Genomic DNA, 18,236 nt, shown 5'->3' with positions numbered 1-18,236 from the left:
GTCTAAACCAAACCAAGAAGTGACAAGGGCCTTTTGGTGAAGTGTTTCAACCGTAGAAAGAACAGCTGTCATATGTTGTTCTCAATCTCAGTTCTATTTATCCTTATGAAAGCTTCTTAAACGACAGGCGTGAGAATGATGTGTGCTCAAATATGAGCTGTTTTTCTCTCCTGCATCTTGCAGTGGTGGTTTTTTAGTTTATGAACAAGTATGAAAAAACAACCACTGTGGTTGCTTTGAATTGGAGGACTTGCTGGATTTCAGACACCAATGGAGATCTATTGAAGTTCTTCTAACTAGCCTACACATTGAAGAATTATGCAAAGGAGGAACCATGAGCAGCACATAATCATTTCCCTGGTGCTGTTCATTTCCTGGTAATGCTTAACTTCCTACTAATTACTAATGGAGAAGTAAAAGTGCTGGGTTTGATTTTAGGTTTCAATTAACCCTCACATCCAGGTCAGCTTAAGTCACAGTTCCTCTTCATTAGTTATAGTTCCTCTAAAGTCTAAAACAGTCCCAGAAATGCCTTTCACACAGTGTGAATCAAGGAAATAATGGCTTCCTTTTTTATATTTATAAACAACTTCCATAATTTTCTCCACCACTCAAAGGTCCTTAATCATATTCGTGGGAGGACCTCCAGTGTGTATAGAAAAAAATGGATCAAAGTTTAAAAATGTTTGCTTTTGACATGTATTACGTGACTGCAAATACTCTCTTTATTTGTAACTCTTGACTTTTATGAATGCAGCATTTGCTACTCTGGCTGTCAGTCTGGTTTGTTTAAGAACTATATGTCTAAATGACATTTAAATGACAGATGTTGATTGTGTAAACAGAGACTTTTCCCTTGATTATCAAATAAATTGTCCTGATTGCTGGTCTGTTCATTCAGTGTCAACCGTGGCGACACTTTTGTGACTTTTGATGAACCATTCTGACATTTATCTCTTGAAGTGCCATTAGCTTTGCTACAGACCCTCACATTTCATTCTAGCCTACAGTACAAACAAATCTTTAATCATCATGAACATTTTAGCAACAAAACATCAGCATGCCAATATAATGACAGCAGAGTTTAGCTAAAGGCGTGTCCGAGTGCAACCTCACAGAACTACACAAGTTGTTATTTTTCCTTTTTATGCCAAACAACTTATTGATTTCAATGTTGGCTGTTGAACAACTTCATCATACCACACTTCATCTTTATCACCCCACATTTACAGTCTCAGAAATCAATCTTCTTCCAACGAGATTTCAAAAGTGGGAGCTGTGTAGCGTGCAATCAAACAAGTCTGGATCTGCCTCCACACAGTGTTCGTTGCTACAAGCTGAGTTCTGGCACGGAAGTCATATCTAGTCACATTCCTATGTTGGAAGACCACAGGTACGAGACGGGTGAACAGAAGTCAAGAGAAAAGGGATGAAAAAGAAAGACGAGCCACGTAGGAGAGAGAAAAGACTGGAACAGGGAAGGAGGACGAAGGCACGCCAATAAGGAGACCATGGTGGCTCAACACTACTGGCTGATGCTGCTGTTGGTCAGCTGCCATGAATGGATTACAGGTAGAGTGTAGGTGGAACATGCAGATTTGTGTGCGTCTGAGTGAGCTCTCTTTTCTCACTCCTCACCCTGAGTAAATGGGGTTGTTTGTGGCAGCTGTGTGTGTGCAGATGTGTCCATCTAACTGTGTATGTGTATATTAGGTTGTAGTTTTGGGCAGCTCTTACCGTCTGGGCTCCTTTGGCCCTGATATGTCTCAACATGTCCTTTCAGGAATTCTGCAAAAAGGAACCTGCATGAAAATCTGCCAACAACTCAGACTTAGTGTTTTGCCTGCTGAGTGGTGATTCAATGGGTGCAGTCACTTATTTAGGGATTAGCAGCACAATTTAAAGATGCAGCAACATCTACCAAACAGATTTTTTTTTTAAATCACATGAACTAACACTGAATAATGGACTCAAATGTGAATTTTGTGACTGAATTTATATGTTGTCAATATTCTTACATACCGGTCTTTTACATCACCTCTATCATGATTTTCACTCAGTGACAGTGTCCATAGGTAGAATAGATAACAGAGTTAAGTTAATTAAGCTGGTAAACATGAATTATTATAGTGGGTGTGCTTATATGTTTTTTGTAGGAGGTTGAAGGTCTGGCAAGAGATGCTGTTTACTTATATTGTGGGAAAACACAATCTGTATTTGAATTCAATAAATGAGTAATTCTCATTTTGTAATCTTATCTGAGGAAGTCAAGAATAGCCATGCGAGTAAATATTTACTTTAATGCTGCAATCTTGAGATTGTGAGTTGATTATTACCGAGAGATAACAAGGATCTGGTTTATTTTGAGAAATTTGCCCTTTCCTCTCTTGAAAAGAGATAAACTAACACATTATCTCATGTGATAATTAGAATAAAAAATATGGAGAACATGATGGTCAAGTTCAATTGATTGTACGGTGATTAGAGCTTTTTTTTTGCAGAGAGGCAAATTTCTTATTCTGGGCAAAGAGACGATAACTCCATAATCACTTATCTACTTCAATCTCTACTTCAATCAGCAGCTGTTCAATTAAAACTGTATCATCTCGTCATATGGACAAAATCAATTTGTGATCTTGAGATAATTACATTAAAGAATGATTATTTGCGCGATCGTTCTTATTCGTATATATCCAATATCTTTATTTCTACTAGAGTACTCTAAATCTGCATCTCAACAGAAATATTTACAGAACAGATAAGTAACCAGAGTGTGTAAACACACATTTGGTGGAAGAATCTGCAGAGAATTTTTCCGGGATTCTTACCTCTGTCCTCTGACTGAAATGTCTTTGTTTCCACCAGGTGCCGTGAGTAGCATCAGTCCATATATAAAGCATTACGAGGTCTTATCATATGAGAGGGAGGATCTTCACAGGAAGCACTTAAGAGCCAGAAGAGCCACACATCCTCAGGATCAAACCCTGCATCTGGATTTTACTGCTTTTCACAGGTAACTTCACCTTTCTCTGACTTGGGCAGCTGCTTCAAATGCTTTATCAAATAAACAGATATTTCTTTTTAAACAGCCTCTTTTAACTCTAAACCATTAACAGATGTAAACCATTAGTTTGTTATTTGTCTACATTTGCCAGGTGCTGATAGATTACCATACTTCCCACAACACTTCAAAGCTTTGACTACATCTGCAAGCTGTTTGTGTTTTTGTTTTCTTCAGAACTTTCCACCTTCTTCTGAGACAAGATGCGGGAACATTTTCCCAAGAATTCACGGTGGTCAATGAAAAAGGTCCCACATTAGTTGACCTCTCACACATATATTCAGGAACACTTGAGGGTAGGTATGATATGACCTTCTCTCACCTCTTTAAGACTGGAAACAGTTTATCTACATTTGTATCGAAACAAAGGACAATCAATGTGTTTTTACAAGAACCAAATATTTCTGAAAAGGGACACTGTGGATTATCTTTTAGATACAATAAATGCCCCCAATCAGACCTGAGAGACTTGAACAGCAATGGCTGGTTGTATTATAAGAATAGATACAACCTTGTACCGGTACAGGGACTTCTATGAAACAAAGTTTGGAAAAGGTTATCAACATATATATATATATATATATAATAATCTATAATGTAAAGCTTCTATATTCTCTCAGTACGATAACAATATATTATTTCAGTCCCTCTTCTCACTTGTTCTGTTTCATCTCTCTAACCCTTCCATCTTTTCTCTCTGGCCGTCCCTGTAGGTGAACGTGGTTCAGCCTGCCACGGCTCCGTGTTACAGGGTCAGTTTGAGGGAACTATCCACACAGACAATGGCACTTATCACATAGAGCCGGCCCATAGATACACCAGCAGCCGGACGGATCACCACTCTGTCATCTACCATGAAGATGACATGGGTAAGATTGCTTTCGATAAGTAAAAAGGTATCAAAAACTGATGTATGTGTATTTGGAGAATTAAAGTATTTAAATGACACCCCACAGACACAACTGGCTTACAGGGCCTTTTGCAGATGATGGGAAAGAGTAAAAAAGAGAAATTCTTTGCTACAATAGATCTGCTTCAGCAGAATGATCTATGGCTTTCTTGTTAGTCAAACAAAAAGACAAACAACCACAGCAATACACATCCTCCTTACCGTTACTTATTCCGACTTACTCTTGTCTTATATAGTATCTGCAGCCTCTGGCTTCAGTTCAAACTGGGTTATCGGGGGTTCAGTGAACTATGTAGTGCGAGAGGAGTTGCAATGTATCAGTAGAGCCTGTTGAGGCTCACAGTGCCTGGGCACTGGCCAAAGAAAAGATAAACTGAAGGTGGTGTGATTTCTGTTGGAGGAGGAGTAGACGTGGGTTGATGTGACGGGGAAAGTATGAAGGTGATGGAGGAGCAGAGGAAAAAGCAGGATGGGTGCGGGAGAAAATATGAGTTGGTGAATTTCAAAATGAGAAGGAGAAAAAAGAAAAGATCAGCAACCATAGGTTTTTTTTAGGTATTGAATTGGATACAATTTCTTCAACAACAGGTTGCAATTTGACCTTTGTTGGCTTTGGATTACTCTTGTGATTTGGCCAGATGGAAGTAATCACAAATCTATCAAAACCGTGGACGTGTATTTCATTGTGCGTGTGAGTCCCTGGCATCGCATGCATATTTGTATTAGTTTAACACCAGTTCCAAGAAAGCATTTTACTGGAAAGATGGGTGCAGAGTGCAGAGTGTACCAGAAGACCCCCCCACACACAACCTCCCACCCACCCACGCACACACTATGTTTGTCCCTAAATCTACACAGGCTGTACGGCTGCCTTCCTCTCTGCTCCTCCCGCCATTTTTTCAAGCCAAATTGTAGCAAAACCTTCTTTTAGTGAGCGTTACAGCCGACAACATCCTGTCCTTTCATTTACAGGCCAGCCTATCTGCAGGAAGCTGTAAAAGATTTAGCATGTGATACTACAGTAAACAATCAAAGTCTCCATACAAAGTGGTAAATTAGGACTCAAGATGGTGACATAATGTGTGTATTTTTACTTCCTGTGGTTGTCGTCTGGAGACCAAAAAGGTTTGCATGAGGAACTTCAGGTCCCATGAGATGTAGGATGTCATGAGGTCTGTCAAATCTGGGACAAAGGGTACACCATACACCGTAACGTGGCCTTGCTCACATTAACGTTCATGAATCCACATGACAAGAACAATAAACAACAACGTACTGCATGGCAAAGTTACTGCTGTTTAAACGTATCCAAACTTGAAGAGAACTCTGCTGTGAAGTTTGCCAGGGACAGCTTCATCATCAGTTGGATTACAAACAATAACGAGACTTAACATTGGGAGGAAATCACCATATTTATAGGAGCTGATGATGATTTCTTTAAGGAACCAGGCAAATACACATACCTCCGTTTACATCAGCAGGTGAACAGCTTGATATATTACTGAGAATCAAAATCCCAAAGAACCTGTCAGAGTTACCTGTCGACACCAAAACAAAAGATTTACATTTTGTGACATATGACCAAAATCACTGATCATTGATTTACCTTGGATCTTGAATCTGCATTCATGAAGTTATTCAGAGACTAAGTCATCAGTAGTTGTGTTTGTTTACCTGCAGCGTGGCTACACCTCATCTCATGTGAGCTTTTGTTTGAAGTTTCAATGAATGATAGGCAACTATAAACATCCGTTAGATAAATCAAGAGTTATAAACACACAAACTTTCATTATGACTGGAAATCTGTTAATGTTCCACTGCGACATTCTCACTTCATAGTGAAAATGATTTCTCGAGTCAGAAGGTACCATGTGTTTTCCCTCAATGGTGCCTCTTCAAAACACACTTGAGCTATTCTCTTACACTCATACAAATTGGCCAATTCTTCAATTTAACAGTCATGTAAATTATCCTTCTGCCTATTTCTTAATTATATCTCTTGCTCGCAGGATTTGAGAAATGTCTCTGACACCGGGTGAACTCTTGGTGTTGCAGCAATATGAAAAGCTTATCAGTCTCTTGGGTTTGCGGTGAAGACACATCTACTACAGCCCGGGATTAGTGATAGTCATGCAGATGTAAGAAAAGACAGCTATGAACTGAAATTTAACAGCATAGTTTCCATGTACCAGTGGTGACAATGTAGGCTTATTTGCACAAAATGAGGCGGACAAGCTCTCAAAAAGTTTGCAAATTGTTTGGCCGAACTGTTGAGGTTGGTGTGTAAAGTAATGTTGAGCACTGACCCTTTTAGATGGTAGAAAAATGTCTGACACATCCATGTTATATTGCACTTCAGAGTACTTTGAATTGATGGTGAAAACTTAAGATGACTGAGGGTCATTTTTGTGGCACTTACGTTGTTGCACAGATTTAATTTGGTATCGTTCTTGACACTTCAATACTCGCTACTCTCAGGACACTAAAACTTTTTACAGCAAGAATAGATGCAAAAAAAACTGAGATAAAGATAAGAAGAGCTAAATGTTTATGTTTTGCTGAGGCACTCTGTACACTCAAAGCTGGATTAAGATCTGAGGGTCTGGCCTAAGCTTTACTACATCATGCTGCACAGAAAACTGTGCCTCTGCCTCCAACAACTGTGGGAAACATGAGTTTTGGCTGAAATGTGAGAGATTGTTCATCTGGGGAAACATTGTTTTCCTTTTACACCAACTGACAATACCACAAGTTTGTAGTCTGAGATCACACTGAACAGGTTCAGAGTGACATCGTCTTTTCAGTTGGCAAATAATAAGTAAACAATATTTTTTGTAAGTTTGGCTTCACGTGTCAGAAAGATTGATCTCCTGCAGTGGCAGATAAGAGGGAGATACCCTGACAGACAGAGAGAGCCTGTAAGAGCAAGCTGAGTGGTCTGGAAATAATTGTGGGTCAACACCCAGTATGTCGGCCTCCACGTTCACCCCCATCCCCATCCATGCCGTACATAGGATGAATACATAGAGATCTGTGATTGGCTTAAGGACTTTGAAAGGTGGTGTGATCTGGTCATGTGTCGCCAGTCTTTTGCTGAATGTTCATGCCTGATCTTGGGGGACTGAACTGGTTTCACACACTTTTAGCATTACCCGCCCCTGGAGTCACCACTGGTCATAAGTTAACTGGTCAAACACTACAGAGGAAAAGACAGATGAAAGTCACTATTATGCCTGTCACAGTGGAATCTAAAGATATTTGTTTATTGTGTGAGTATTAATCATACAACCACAGTGCTTGTGAGTATTCCACTTTATGTACTTTACATTTACATTTTCCAGCCTTATTGCATGTGCAGATTCTCCACAATCCATGACCATAAACCTCCCTGTTGCACTATCCTTTGACTTTTTTGTGAAATTAGGTGGCTTTTTTAGAGCAACATGTCGGCCGAGACTGCAATCCAACCGCTATTGCATCAGTTTTAAATCCGGGAGCTGTCTCTAAGGTATTGCAAATCGCAGGCAACATTGTTGTTTCAGCAGATATTACAGTGTTTCCACAGACAGATCCACCAGGGCTCGATGCCACAGTGCTAATTTCCAAATGTGGATCCTCTATTTATAAAGTGTCTGTGAATGTGAGGGTGCTTGTGCATATGTCAGCCCTGTGATCCGCAGCTTACAATAGCGCCCACCTTCACCTGATGCTCCAAATATTGGCTTTACAAGAAAGTGTTTCAATGCAAAAGAGAGAATTAGAACGAGACATTGACAGTTTCCTAAATGTGAAGGTGATCAACAACATCTGACAGAGGCTAGACGAAAGGCTGCGTAATCTTGCACAATAATAAATGACATTTTTCTTTTTGAAAACTTGAAATTCACAATCAACAAGACTGGTAAATCCCAGAGTCTGATAGTTCATCAATATTTTTGGTCTTTTGGCAGCTGCTGCCTTTAGTTTTCCTTTGATGCAGATTAAGATCATAAAGTAAAATACAATTGGGTATAGAACACGTATCATCCATTCTCTGTTTATCTTAAGTTGTAGCAGAAGGTTAACCAGGGTATTCCAGATGTCCCCCTCCCAGCAAAGTTTTTTCACTTCATGCTGGTGGAGTCATTCCCACACCAAATAGTAGCTCCAGCAAGGTCTAGCCCACATTTTTCTTCCAGCCAGACATCCCTGGAAAACTTGCAAACTTAATTTTTGTCGGGTGCATCCAAATTTCATACATTTTATTTCATCGTCACTCAGATGAGATCACGAGTCTTCTTTAACTCTTGGGCTTTCTATGTGAAATCTTAAAGAGTTTTCTCTTAAGGTACTTGTGACTATCTGTATCCGTGAAGTAAATCAGAGACACAACGCAGTCTGTACTTTTAGACTGGGTGACTAACCATGTTTACAAAGCTTTAAATGATAAGGAGAGATAGTAGGAAACATCAAATCAGTTACATTCTTAATTAACTAACACGTTTTCATTGATTGTATCAATTGGTTGCAGCCACTTCAGCTGTGGACCAAATCGTATGACATGCATTTACTAAGTATTTACTTACTAAATATATCTATGGTATGTTTAATGTGCTCCATTTATTCCCTAACTCTGAGCACACAGACAACATAGTTTTAGTGATTATTTACATTTACACTAGAAAAAAATTAAAAATGATTGCATTAGTCTGATATGTTCATTGTTGTGACTGAAATCAAGCTGCTAAAACCAGACTAACACAGGTTTGAACTACCTCTGAGCGTATAAACACAGCTTGACTCAAATGGGCCTCAGTGCTCTGTACACATTGTTGAAAAAACAATAAAGCAGCTCTCGCTCGTAGATTTTTCTGATTATGTTATATTTTCTGAGGGCTGAACAGGTCGTAAATTGTGACTGCGTATTAGCCCACACGTCTTTCGGCCTTTGTCGACACTGAAAATCTGCCTATGTGGTATGTGTCAACTCAAGGTCGCTTTGAGCTTTTCCAGACTGTTGCTCTGCTCCAATAGAATCCTAATTTCATAACTGTGGCATCATCTGATAAAATCATCGTTGAAGTAACTTAAAGACAACATCTGTGCAGGGATTTTGGCCGTACTTCGTGTACAGTCAAAGTAATATTAGAAGGGACAAATAGTTTTGAGTGTCCAATCCACAGAGTCCAATGGTGCCACAGTTGAATGGCCTTTTCAAGCTGTGAGTGTCGCTCGGCTCAGCTGTGGATGTAACTGTGCGGAGTATCTTTATTGCTCCGATAAAAGAATAATACTGGGCTGAACTAATGTCATATTTGATCTCTTCATCCATTTACAGTGTTTGGCAAACATGTGAAAAGTGAATATGAGTGTTGAACACATTCAACAGTGTTTACTTGGCTGTCTGCATCTTTCTGTGTGTTTGACTCCGTAGAGAAGATTTAATAGATTAAATATTACAAATACAGATGAGACAGTAAGAAATTTGTTTATTTTTGTGTAGTGCTCCCACGCATGGCACATCGCACTGATGGATTCTGTGCTGCAGAGCATCTGAACGTCCTCACCCAAAGCCTCAGACCCAATCAGGTACAGATGTAACCTCAGTGAGTACATAAAATCGCAACCTGTTTTTCTTTCTTTGTCTGTCATGAGCCTCAAAATGTCCTCCTTTATGATACCATTGATAACTTCCAATTCATAAATGTTCAATGAAGGGAAATCAGTCGTGTGTCTGATTCATCTGTTACAACTGACCTGATTTATGACCACATTCATTCATTCAGCCACATTAATTGCACATGTTGAGTCACTCCGAACAAATTACAGGTTATGACTCCGGATGGACTCTATGATACTGAAATAACTGTGTATTACACAGAAAGCTCAGAGCTGCCTCCTTGCAGACAACCTTGACTGTATTGTAAGATGATCAAAACAGCCCTGATAACCATCTGCCGTACATATTTAGGTAATCTCCCCCTTGGGTACCCTTAAGATTGTTAACCTTTGACCAACTGGGTGGTGGCCCCCCAAGTCCATTGTGAACAGTGGATGTTGAGACATTGCTATGGATCCATTTTTAACAACGTGCCTGCTGACGGAGATCATTTCCACTGTATGGTCATGAAATGGCCTGAACAGATGTTTTTCCCTAATGACTGTCCAAGTTGTGTTCCTGCCACAACCTGTCCCCAATCCAACAGGGACACCAGTACACACACTGTAGCAATGCATACCTTCATGTAGACTCTGGCTCTTTCAACGTTCTGATCTGAACAGTTTGGAAGTTTTCCACCTGCAAAATAAAAGATAATTTTTTAGATACTGGAAGAAGAAATTCACTGCTTTATGACCGCCAAAAGGACAAATCTGCCTTGGGAATGTGTCGCCCCCCTTTCACGTCCTTCCATTTGAATCCACAGGAGACACTAGTGAGCCGTTCAAGGAGAACAGTTGATGAGTCGAAGACCAGCTGTCTGCTCCACTTCCATGCCGACCACCTCTACTACAAGAGGTTCAAGTCCATTGAAGCTGTCGTGGCTCAGGTGAATAGTTCAAAGCATTAATAGTTCCACATAATTCACATGTGATAGGCTGGACAAGTTTTATTAACTTTCAGATATCAAGTATGAGATGGTCACAGGTCAAGACCACTTACAAAAACCCAATTCTTTTTGTTTCTTTATTACTATTTTAAGCTAAAAATAGAACTTAGTAAATAGAACTACGAGTTCTGATTCTTTGTCCCAGAAAGAGAACAGCCACCACCCCCAGGCTGAGACACAGGACACATATTTCAGATAACAGATAAAGAACTGACCTTTCCCACCTTTTGGCTGAGCACCGTAAACTTCCAGCACATACCTGTTTCTAAAGTCAGTGCCCGGAGTTTTTGGGAACACTGCGCTCCAATAAAAGCTCACAATGCAAAATTCCTTAATACTAAAACCACCTTTTCATTGAAGTTGGATTGTCTGAGATGCCTCACTGCTGTGAGGATAGATTAAGAACAGGATGCCCCAAACCCTTACAGACACAACTTTCTGGCACCAGACATGCTGGAATAAGGAGTACCATCTGTAACATTCTGTAGCATCAGAATGGACATGATTCAGTTAGTGCCTTTTGCAAAATGAGAACATTCAACCTGTTCTGGACATTTTGTGTCCTTTTTCTGACTTTGAAACCAAAATCCTGATTTCTGATGTCATCAGAGCAGCAAAAATTACTTTTTGAATAAAAATGACAAGGTCTGTTACAGCTCAGGGGGAAAACATCTCTGTAGTTACAAACTATTAGAAATGGGATAGATATGAAGAAGAAGGCAGTTTTAAGTGAGTTTGAGTGCGTACATTCACAGTGCAGGGAAATTCTCAGACTGAGCATCTTGTAGGATAACGTGGTTCTTCTTAAACTGAGACCAAAAAAAAGAAGTTTATTCTTAAAAATTGTTAGAAATATAAGTAAGTGCAATATGAAAAATATGTTATGATGAACCCATGCTATGATTGGTTTAATACTGAATGTCTTTTTATCATGATAAGTGTTCTTTCTCTGTGGGACGTTTTTCTGTCCGAACAGATTTAATTGTGATCAGAGGCCACATGAGATTCTCAACTTTAATATAATTATGTTAAAAACAATAAACAGCTTTTATTTCATCATTTCATTCCATATTTGACACAAAATGGTAAAAGCACAGATCTTTACTCGTTATTTTCAGTTCATGCACTCAGCATCTGAGGCAGAACATTTTTCCCTCACACTATGTGTGTTGATACTTTTTAGAATTAAATTCTGTAGAGATTAAAGCAAGGTCAGTTAAGGGGTAAGTCTCTCTGTCCTCAGCTGCTTTATGTGGCCACACTGTTTATATCTCAGGCCTGCCTCCTGCTGTCCATCCTCTCATCACCTCCTCTGGCCTTCCTCGGATTCTTTCCACCATAAACATGCACACGCTTGTTGCTGTCGCTGGTTCAGTGCCACATTTTTCGTTGTGCCCGGGTGAGAAAGTATACTGTAAGTGATGCCCTGATGTGATCTTGGAAAATAAGCAAAGCGCTGTTGTCGGTCTCTATTGACCTATTTTAGTTCTCCTACAACCAACGTGTTAATTTCCAAGCAGGCTCCTCTGTAGGCAAGGCAAGGCAAGGCAAGGCATCTTTATTTATATAGCGCATTTCATACCACAGGCAACTCAATGTGCTTTACATAAAGACAAGGCATTTAAAAGAACAGCATAAAGCAGCATAAAAACAAGCAATTTAAAGAGAAAAAAAAAATAGAATAAAAATTAAAGCAATCAAAGAAGAGGGGTAAAAGAAAAATATAAACTCAACCATAAGCACACCGAAAGAGAAATGTTTTTAACCTGGATTTAAAAGTGCTTACAGTTGTGGCTGATTTCAGTTCTGCTGGTAGTTTGTTCCAGTTGTGTGCAGCATAACAGCTAAAAGCTGCTTCACCGTGTCCAGTTTGAACTCTGGGCTCCACTATCTGACCTGAGTCAGTGGATCTCAGAGCTCTACTGGGTTTATACTCAGCTAGCATGTCATTCATGTATTCTGGACCTAAACCATTCCGTGATTTGTAGACGAGCAGCAGAAATTTAAAATCTATTCTGTATCTGACCGGGAGCCAATGTAAAGACTTGAGAACTGGGGTGATGTGATGTGATCTCTTTGTTCTGGTTAAAACTCGGGCTGCAGCGTTCTGAATGAGCTGCAGCTGTTTGAGACTCTTTTGGGGGAGTCCAGTCAGAAGACCGTTACAGTAGTCAAGTCTGCTGGAGATGAAAGCATGAATCAGCTTCTCCTGATCTGTTTGGGACATGAAACCCTTAATTCTAGATATGTTCTTAAGTTGATAAAAGGCTGATTTGGTGACTGATTTGATATGATTGTTGAAGGTCAGGTCTGAGTCTATCAGCACGCTGAGGTTCCGGACTTGTTCTTTAGTTTCTAGAGACAGTGACTCAAGGTGTTTACTGACAGCAAACCTCTTCTCTTTGTTGCCAAACACAATGACCTCAGTTTTTTCTTGATTTAACTGAAGGAAATTTTGGTTCATCCACTTTTTGACTTGCTCTAAGCAGTCGCACAATGACTCTATAGGACTGCAGTCATCTGGAGACAGTGCAAGATATATCTGTGTGTCATCTGCATAGCTGTGGTAGTTGACTTTAGAGTTCTTCAGAATTTGACCCAGAGGCAGCATGTATAGAGTGAACAGAAGGGGTCCAAGAACTGACCCCTGAGGAACTCCACATGTCATAGCCACTCGATCAGATTGATTACTTCCAATAGTCACAAAATAACTCCGCTCCTCCAAGTAGGACCTGAACCATTCTAGGACTGTCCCGCTGAGTCCTGCCCAGGTTTCCAACCTGTTCAGCAGTATACTGTGATCCACAGTGTCAAATGCAGCACTGAGATCCAACAGGACCAGAACTGACACATTGCCTGAGTCAGTGTTCAACCTTATGTCATTTAACACTTTAATAAGAGCCGTTTCTGTACTGTGGTGAGGTCGGAAGCCTGACTGAAATTTGTCAAGGAGTCCACTCGAGTTCAAGAAGTTACTGAGTTGATTAAAAACCACTTTCTCAACAATCTTGGCTATAAAAGGAAGATTTGAGATGGGTCTGTAGTTGGTTAAAATGGAAGCATCCAATGTTGTCTTTTTTAGGAGTGGCTTGATGGCAGCTAATTTTAAGGGTTTAGGAAACGTGCCTGATTGAAGTGAGCAGTTTATTATTTGCTGCAAATCTGTTTGGACAGAGCTTACAATAGTTTTAAAGAAGTCAGATGGCATTGTGTCAAGACAGGATGTCGATGGTTTAAGATGCTGGACTGTTTCCTCTATGGTTTTTTGGTCAACTGTATTGAATTCTGACATCATAGTTGATTGATTCCTAGGTGGTTTTAAGGTTTGTGTCATTTTATTATTTTGCTGATTTATGTTGATATTTAGCCTTATATATTTGATTTATTCATTGAAAAAACAAGCAAATTCATTGCATTTTTCTGTGGAACAGAGTTCTGAAACTATCTGTTTTGGGGGGGTTGTCAGCTTATTAACCATAGCAAACAGAGCACGAGTGTTGTTGATGTTCTTATTAATCATTTCAGATAAGTGTTGCTGTCTAGCGCGGAGTAACCCGTGGTTAAAATTACAAAGACTTTGTTTGTAGAGGTCATGGTGAATTTGAAGTTTAGTTTTTCTCCATTTACGCTCTGCTTTCCTGCATTCTGTTTTCAAGGCCTTTATCATCATAGTGTTTCTCCATGGTGTTCGCTTTCTGCTCAAGATCATCTTATTTTTAACAGGTGCAACAGTATCCATGACATTTGAGATTTTCAAGTTAAAGTTATCTAAGAGTTCATCAACTGTCTCTGCACTCGCAGTTGATGACATAGCTATAACGTCCATAAACTTAGCACTGGTATTCTCATTTATGTACCTTTTTCTAACAGACACACGGGTTAACTGAATGTTTGGAGTTAACTGTAAGTCAGAGAACACACAGAAATGATCAGAGAGCGCCAAGTCCTTGATATCAACAGAAGAAATGTCAACACCTTTAGAGATAACCAGATCCAGTGTGTGGCCTCGAGTATGTGTGGGTCCATTCACATGTTGAAGGAGGCCAAAAGTGTCAAGTAGAGAGTTGTAAGTTCATCTCCTGCTGTATGTTTTCAGACCTCCACATGTGACTGGTTTGCACGTGACTCCCTGAAAGTGTGGCAAACCGTGCCACCCGCACTGAAAACACTCTGCAGCTAACCTCACATTATGCGGTCCTTTTACTGCATCGTGATCACAGTTTGCTCAGAAGTGTTTATAATGTTTTAATGTGCTTGGAGTGCCACAGACAGTGTTGTATAGTAACGAAGTAAAAATACTTCACTACTGTACTTAAGTATATTTTGGAATACTTTGTACTTTCCTCGAGTTTAAAATTTTTTGACAACTTTCCCTTTTACTTCACTATATTTCCAAACTTAATTACATACTTTTACTCCAATACATTTTCATTGTTCGGTTTAGTTACTCGTTACAAAAAAAAAGAGAGAGAGAGAGAGAAAAAAAAAACGTAACAGTGTTTTGACCCCATGCATGTTATGCCTGCCCAAAGACGTGGAAATTCTATCTTACAGAAACTCCCCTTTTTTAGGTTTTAAGGTAGTTTTACAAAAAAGGTCATCCTCTTCAGATGCCAGATAAGCTGCAGTTCCCTCCCAATTATTTTTTTCTTTTGTATAATCGGTTGTGTGTGCACCTCCTATAGCTTGTGAATTACAGTAATCGTAACAGCTTTTTTTCTTGGTGATGTTGGCCGCATTTTCTGTACTCTGAGTTATTTTATTTATTTTTTAGAAAGGTTTACAAAAGGGGTTTCAAACTGGACTCCCTCTTCAGATGCCAGATAAGCTTCAGTTTTCTCCTATTTTTTTCTTTAAATTTTGTTTATAATGATGGCAATAACAGTAGCAGCCTCTTTTGTTTCATTTAATGGTGTAATGTACGCCTCATTTTCAGCACTGACCTTACTTGAAGAAGAAAAACCTAAAGGTTCACAAAGTTTGTATTTTCTGTCTAAACCTGGTCTAAATGTTGCCTGCACTAGTTTGTGTGTAGATTTTAAGTGTATTTGACCTTCAAAGTTTACCAAAATATAAAAAATGTCATTCAAACTGCATTTGCCTTGTTTAGTTTTTACTTATACTTTTCATTACATTACTTAAGTACATCTATTTTTACAGTAATTCTCATACTTAAGTACAAGACGTTTCGGATAATTTAAGACTTTAACTCAAGTAACATTTACCAAAGTCATATTTTGGAGTGGTACCTATACTTTTACTTGAGTGTGAGATTTCAGTACTTTTTAACAACACTGGCCACAGAAGAGGCAGTTTAAAGAAGGTCAGGTGTATTTTCAAGAAGCATGAAAATGTTAAATCTGTTGAAGTCAAAACCTTCTGCTGGTCATGTCATCATCATGGGCAGCCAGCATCAGAGATGGAACATTTTATTGGTGATATGTCAGCTGTTCTCTGCATCTTTCTCAGGTTGCTTCCTACATACAGGCGGTGAACGACATCTACGACAAGGCTGACTTTGATGGAATCCAGCTGATCAACTTCAAAGTCAAATCCCTTCGTGTAAGCACTATGTGAGCTCAAACAGTGACACAGTTATTCAGAAGCTTGATGCGACGCACTTTAGATGCAGATCACAGATTACCCTAAACAATCAATAATCCTGCCGTTCACAAGTCTGGTTTCACCTTGGAAACATGTCTTGACCTCCTTGTTTAACTGAATGTAAAGATCATTTAATTGAGATAATTGGGTAAATTAAGTCTCAGGCAGTAATTAATCCTGTATCCTGTGTATCAAGTGACTTCAGTCAGTTTGTCTGTGTCCCTTCAGGTGATGACTGAAGAGAATACACGGGACCCTCTGTTTCCTCTGTTCATCGGTCCTGAGAAACTGTTGAGTCTGTACTCTGAGAACAACTGGGGCAACTTCTGCCTCTCCTACCTGCTCACTAACAGAGACTACAGTGGAGTGCTGGGGCTCGCCTGGGAAGGCAAGCCTGGTGAGTCTCAAAAGTAAAACACAATGCAGTTAATAGTTTTGCATATCGATACACACTTAAGTGTGGCTTCATTAAAGGGTAAGACCTGCATGTTTCAGATATGACGACATAACTTTCCAAGAGTTGAAGGACGATAGTGATGCTACTTTAACAAACGGTCTATCCCCTGCTCACTGAGAACTTGAGGCATTAAGGAGAAGAGGTGTGCAGCTTGGTGTCACATTGAGATCCTTTTTTAATTTTAAGCAGGACTTGTAATCCAAGAAATTCCACAGCCAATTTCTTTTTTATAAACAACATCACGGCGATATAATGCTGTGGTAAAGGGGACATTTTGCTTTTGGAAAAACTGGATCTTAAAGATTCTGACCAGTAGAAATGAAAGGCCTCCTCATTACTAACTCTCCAGTGCAGAAAGGAACAGAAGTCGTTTAGCATATTCAGTACGGGAAACCAGAGGACCGCGTAGACAAAAAACTTGAACAAAGTAGCGTTTCTATGAAGTAGTTCATTATCTGTTCGGCTAAGAGCATCCAACAGTCATAGCACATTTAATGTGTTTAAGCTTTGTTCCAAATTAAACTTATGCATTATATTAATTATTCTGTTATGTAATACTCATTCACTATGTTGAACAGCCAGTCAGAGGGATGTCTGTCACTGAAAGACATGACACCGATTCTTCGTGTTCAATTAACTGTAAAAATTGTTGAGTCCAAAAGTGCTGACGATTTGGGTAAAAACAAAGGCAGCAAACAGTCCCCAATGCTCCTAACATTCCTGACTGTCATCTTTCTGTGTCACAGCTTCAGCTGCTCACTACATAGCCATTATGCCAATAACAGCAGTTTGTCAGTCTATGTTACTGCTTTTGTTGGAATGTGCTGGAAGCTTTTTGGCAGCAGCACACAATCTATACAGAGCTATATTTGAATTTTTATACAAAACATCACGTGCATGCCTTGTGCATCCTGCTCATATCATAAGCTTTTTGTTTTGAGAGCTACACATGTACCTGCGAGTCTCCGACAGAGTCAGCAAAATACTAATTATTCCTCTGCTTAAAAAATGTACCTTTTTCAGTTATAATTACTCCCACAGAGTAATGTAAATGGTCAGTTTCCATATAGATTGTTTTTATGACGGCATATGGATTGACAAACTATTTTAGGGGTTCCAAGTTTGGGTTCATTCTCTGTTTTTGGCTCAGTTTGGATTTGGGATGGAGTAGTTTTCTGTGGTTTCACATCTTTAACACTTGAGTATTAGCTCATTTTGATACAACACTGTAGTAAACAAATAAATAACATAATAATTTTGTACTTTACCACGCCATGATGTTTCAACCGTGTTTGTTTGAAAGAGGGTGAAAAGGGTCCCAAATATTCAGACTGCATATCACATTGTTTTCAACTACTAATCAAGGCTCAAATCGTGTTTGGCGCTGACTGGAAAATAAAAGAGGCCGAGTGGAGGCTGTGGTCACTCTGAGGGTGCTAGACAACCAGACTCCAGGAAGTAACTGTAAGGCAAAAAGATACATTTCTCTAAATCAATGATTTCATTTACAACCGCAGCTGTAAATGATTCTATTACTCAATGTTTGACTAAAAAAGAAAACGTATATCCATTAATTTAACCATAACTTCTATATTCAATCAGGAAAACTTTACTTTT

The 18,236-nt window shown here is 39.3% G+C and overlaps 1 protein-coding gene across 1 annotated transcript in view; it reads left to right on the top strand.

Moving 5' to 3' along the window:
• Positions 1-1,314: 1,314 nt before the first annotated feature.
• The window catches only part of LOC142400426 (disintegrin and metalloproteinase domain-containing protein 10), a 38,050-nt gene continuing 21,128 nt past the window's right edge, over positions 1,315-18,236 (top strand). The window contains exons 1-8 of the mRNA XM_075485292.1: positions 1,315-1,572; positions 2,866-3,013; positions 3,239-3,357; positions 3,775-3,930; positions 9,454-9,539; positions 10,376-10,498; positions 16,028-16,120; positions 16,391-16,559. Coding sequence (XP_075341407.1) covers positions 1,512-1,572; positions 2,866-3,013; positions 3,239-3,357; positions 3,775-3,930; positions 9,454-9,539; positions 10,376-10,498; positions 16,028-16,120; positions 16,391-16,559 — 955 coding nt within the window. The 5' untranslated portion in view covers positions 1,315-1,511. The remainder of the gene's footprint in view (positions 1,573-2,865; positions 3,014-3,238; positions 3,358-3,774; positions 3,931-9,453; positions 9,540-10,375; positions 10,499-16,027; positions 16,121-16,390; positions 16,560-18,236) is intronic.

The sequence above is a fragment of the Odontesthes bonariensis genome, chromosome 15, assembly GCF_027942865.1.
Source record: "Odontesthes bonariensis isolate fOdoBon6 chromosome 15, fOdoBon6.hap1, whole genome shotgun sequence".
In the NCBI taxonomy this organism is placed as follows: Eukaryota; Metazoa; Chordata; class Actinopteri; order Atheriniformes; family Atherinopsidae; genus Odontesthes; species Odontesthes bonariensis.
Note: the sequence above shows the minus strand (reverse complement) of the source record. Positions and strands in the feature narration are given on the sequence as shown.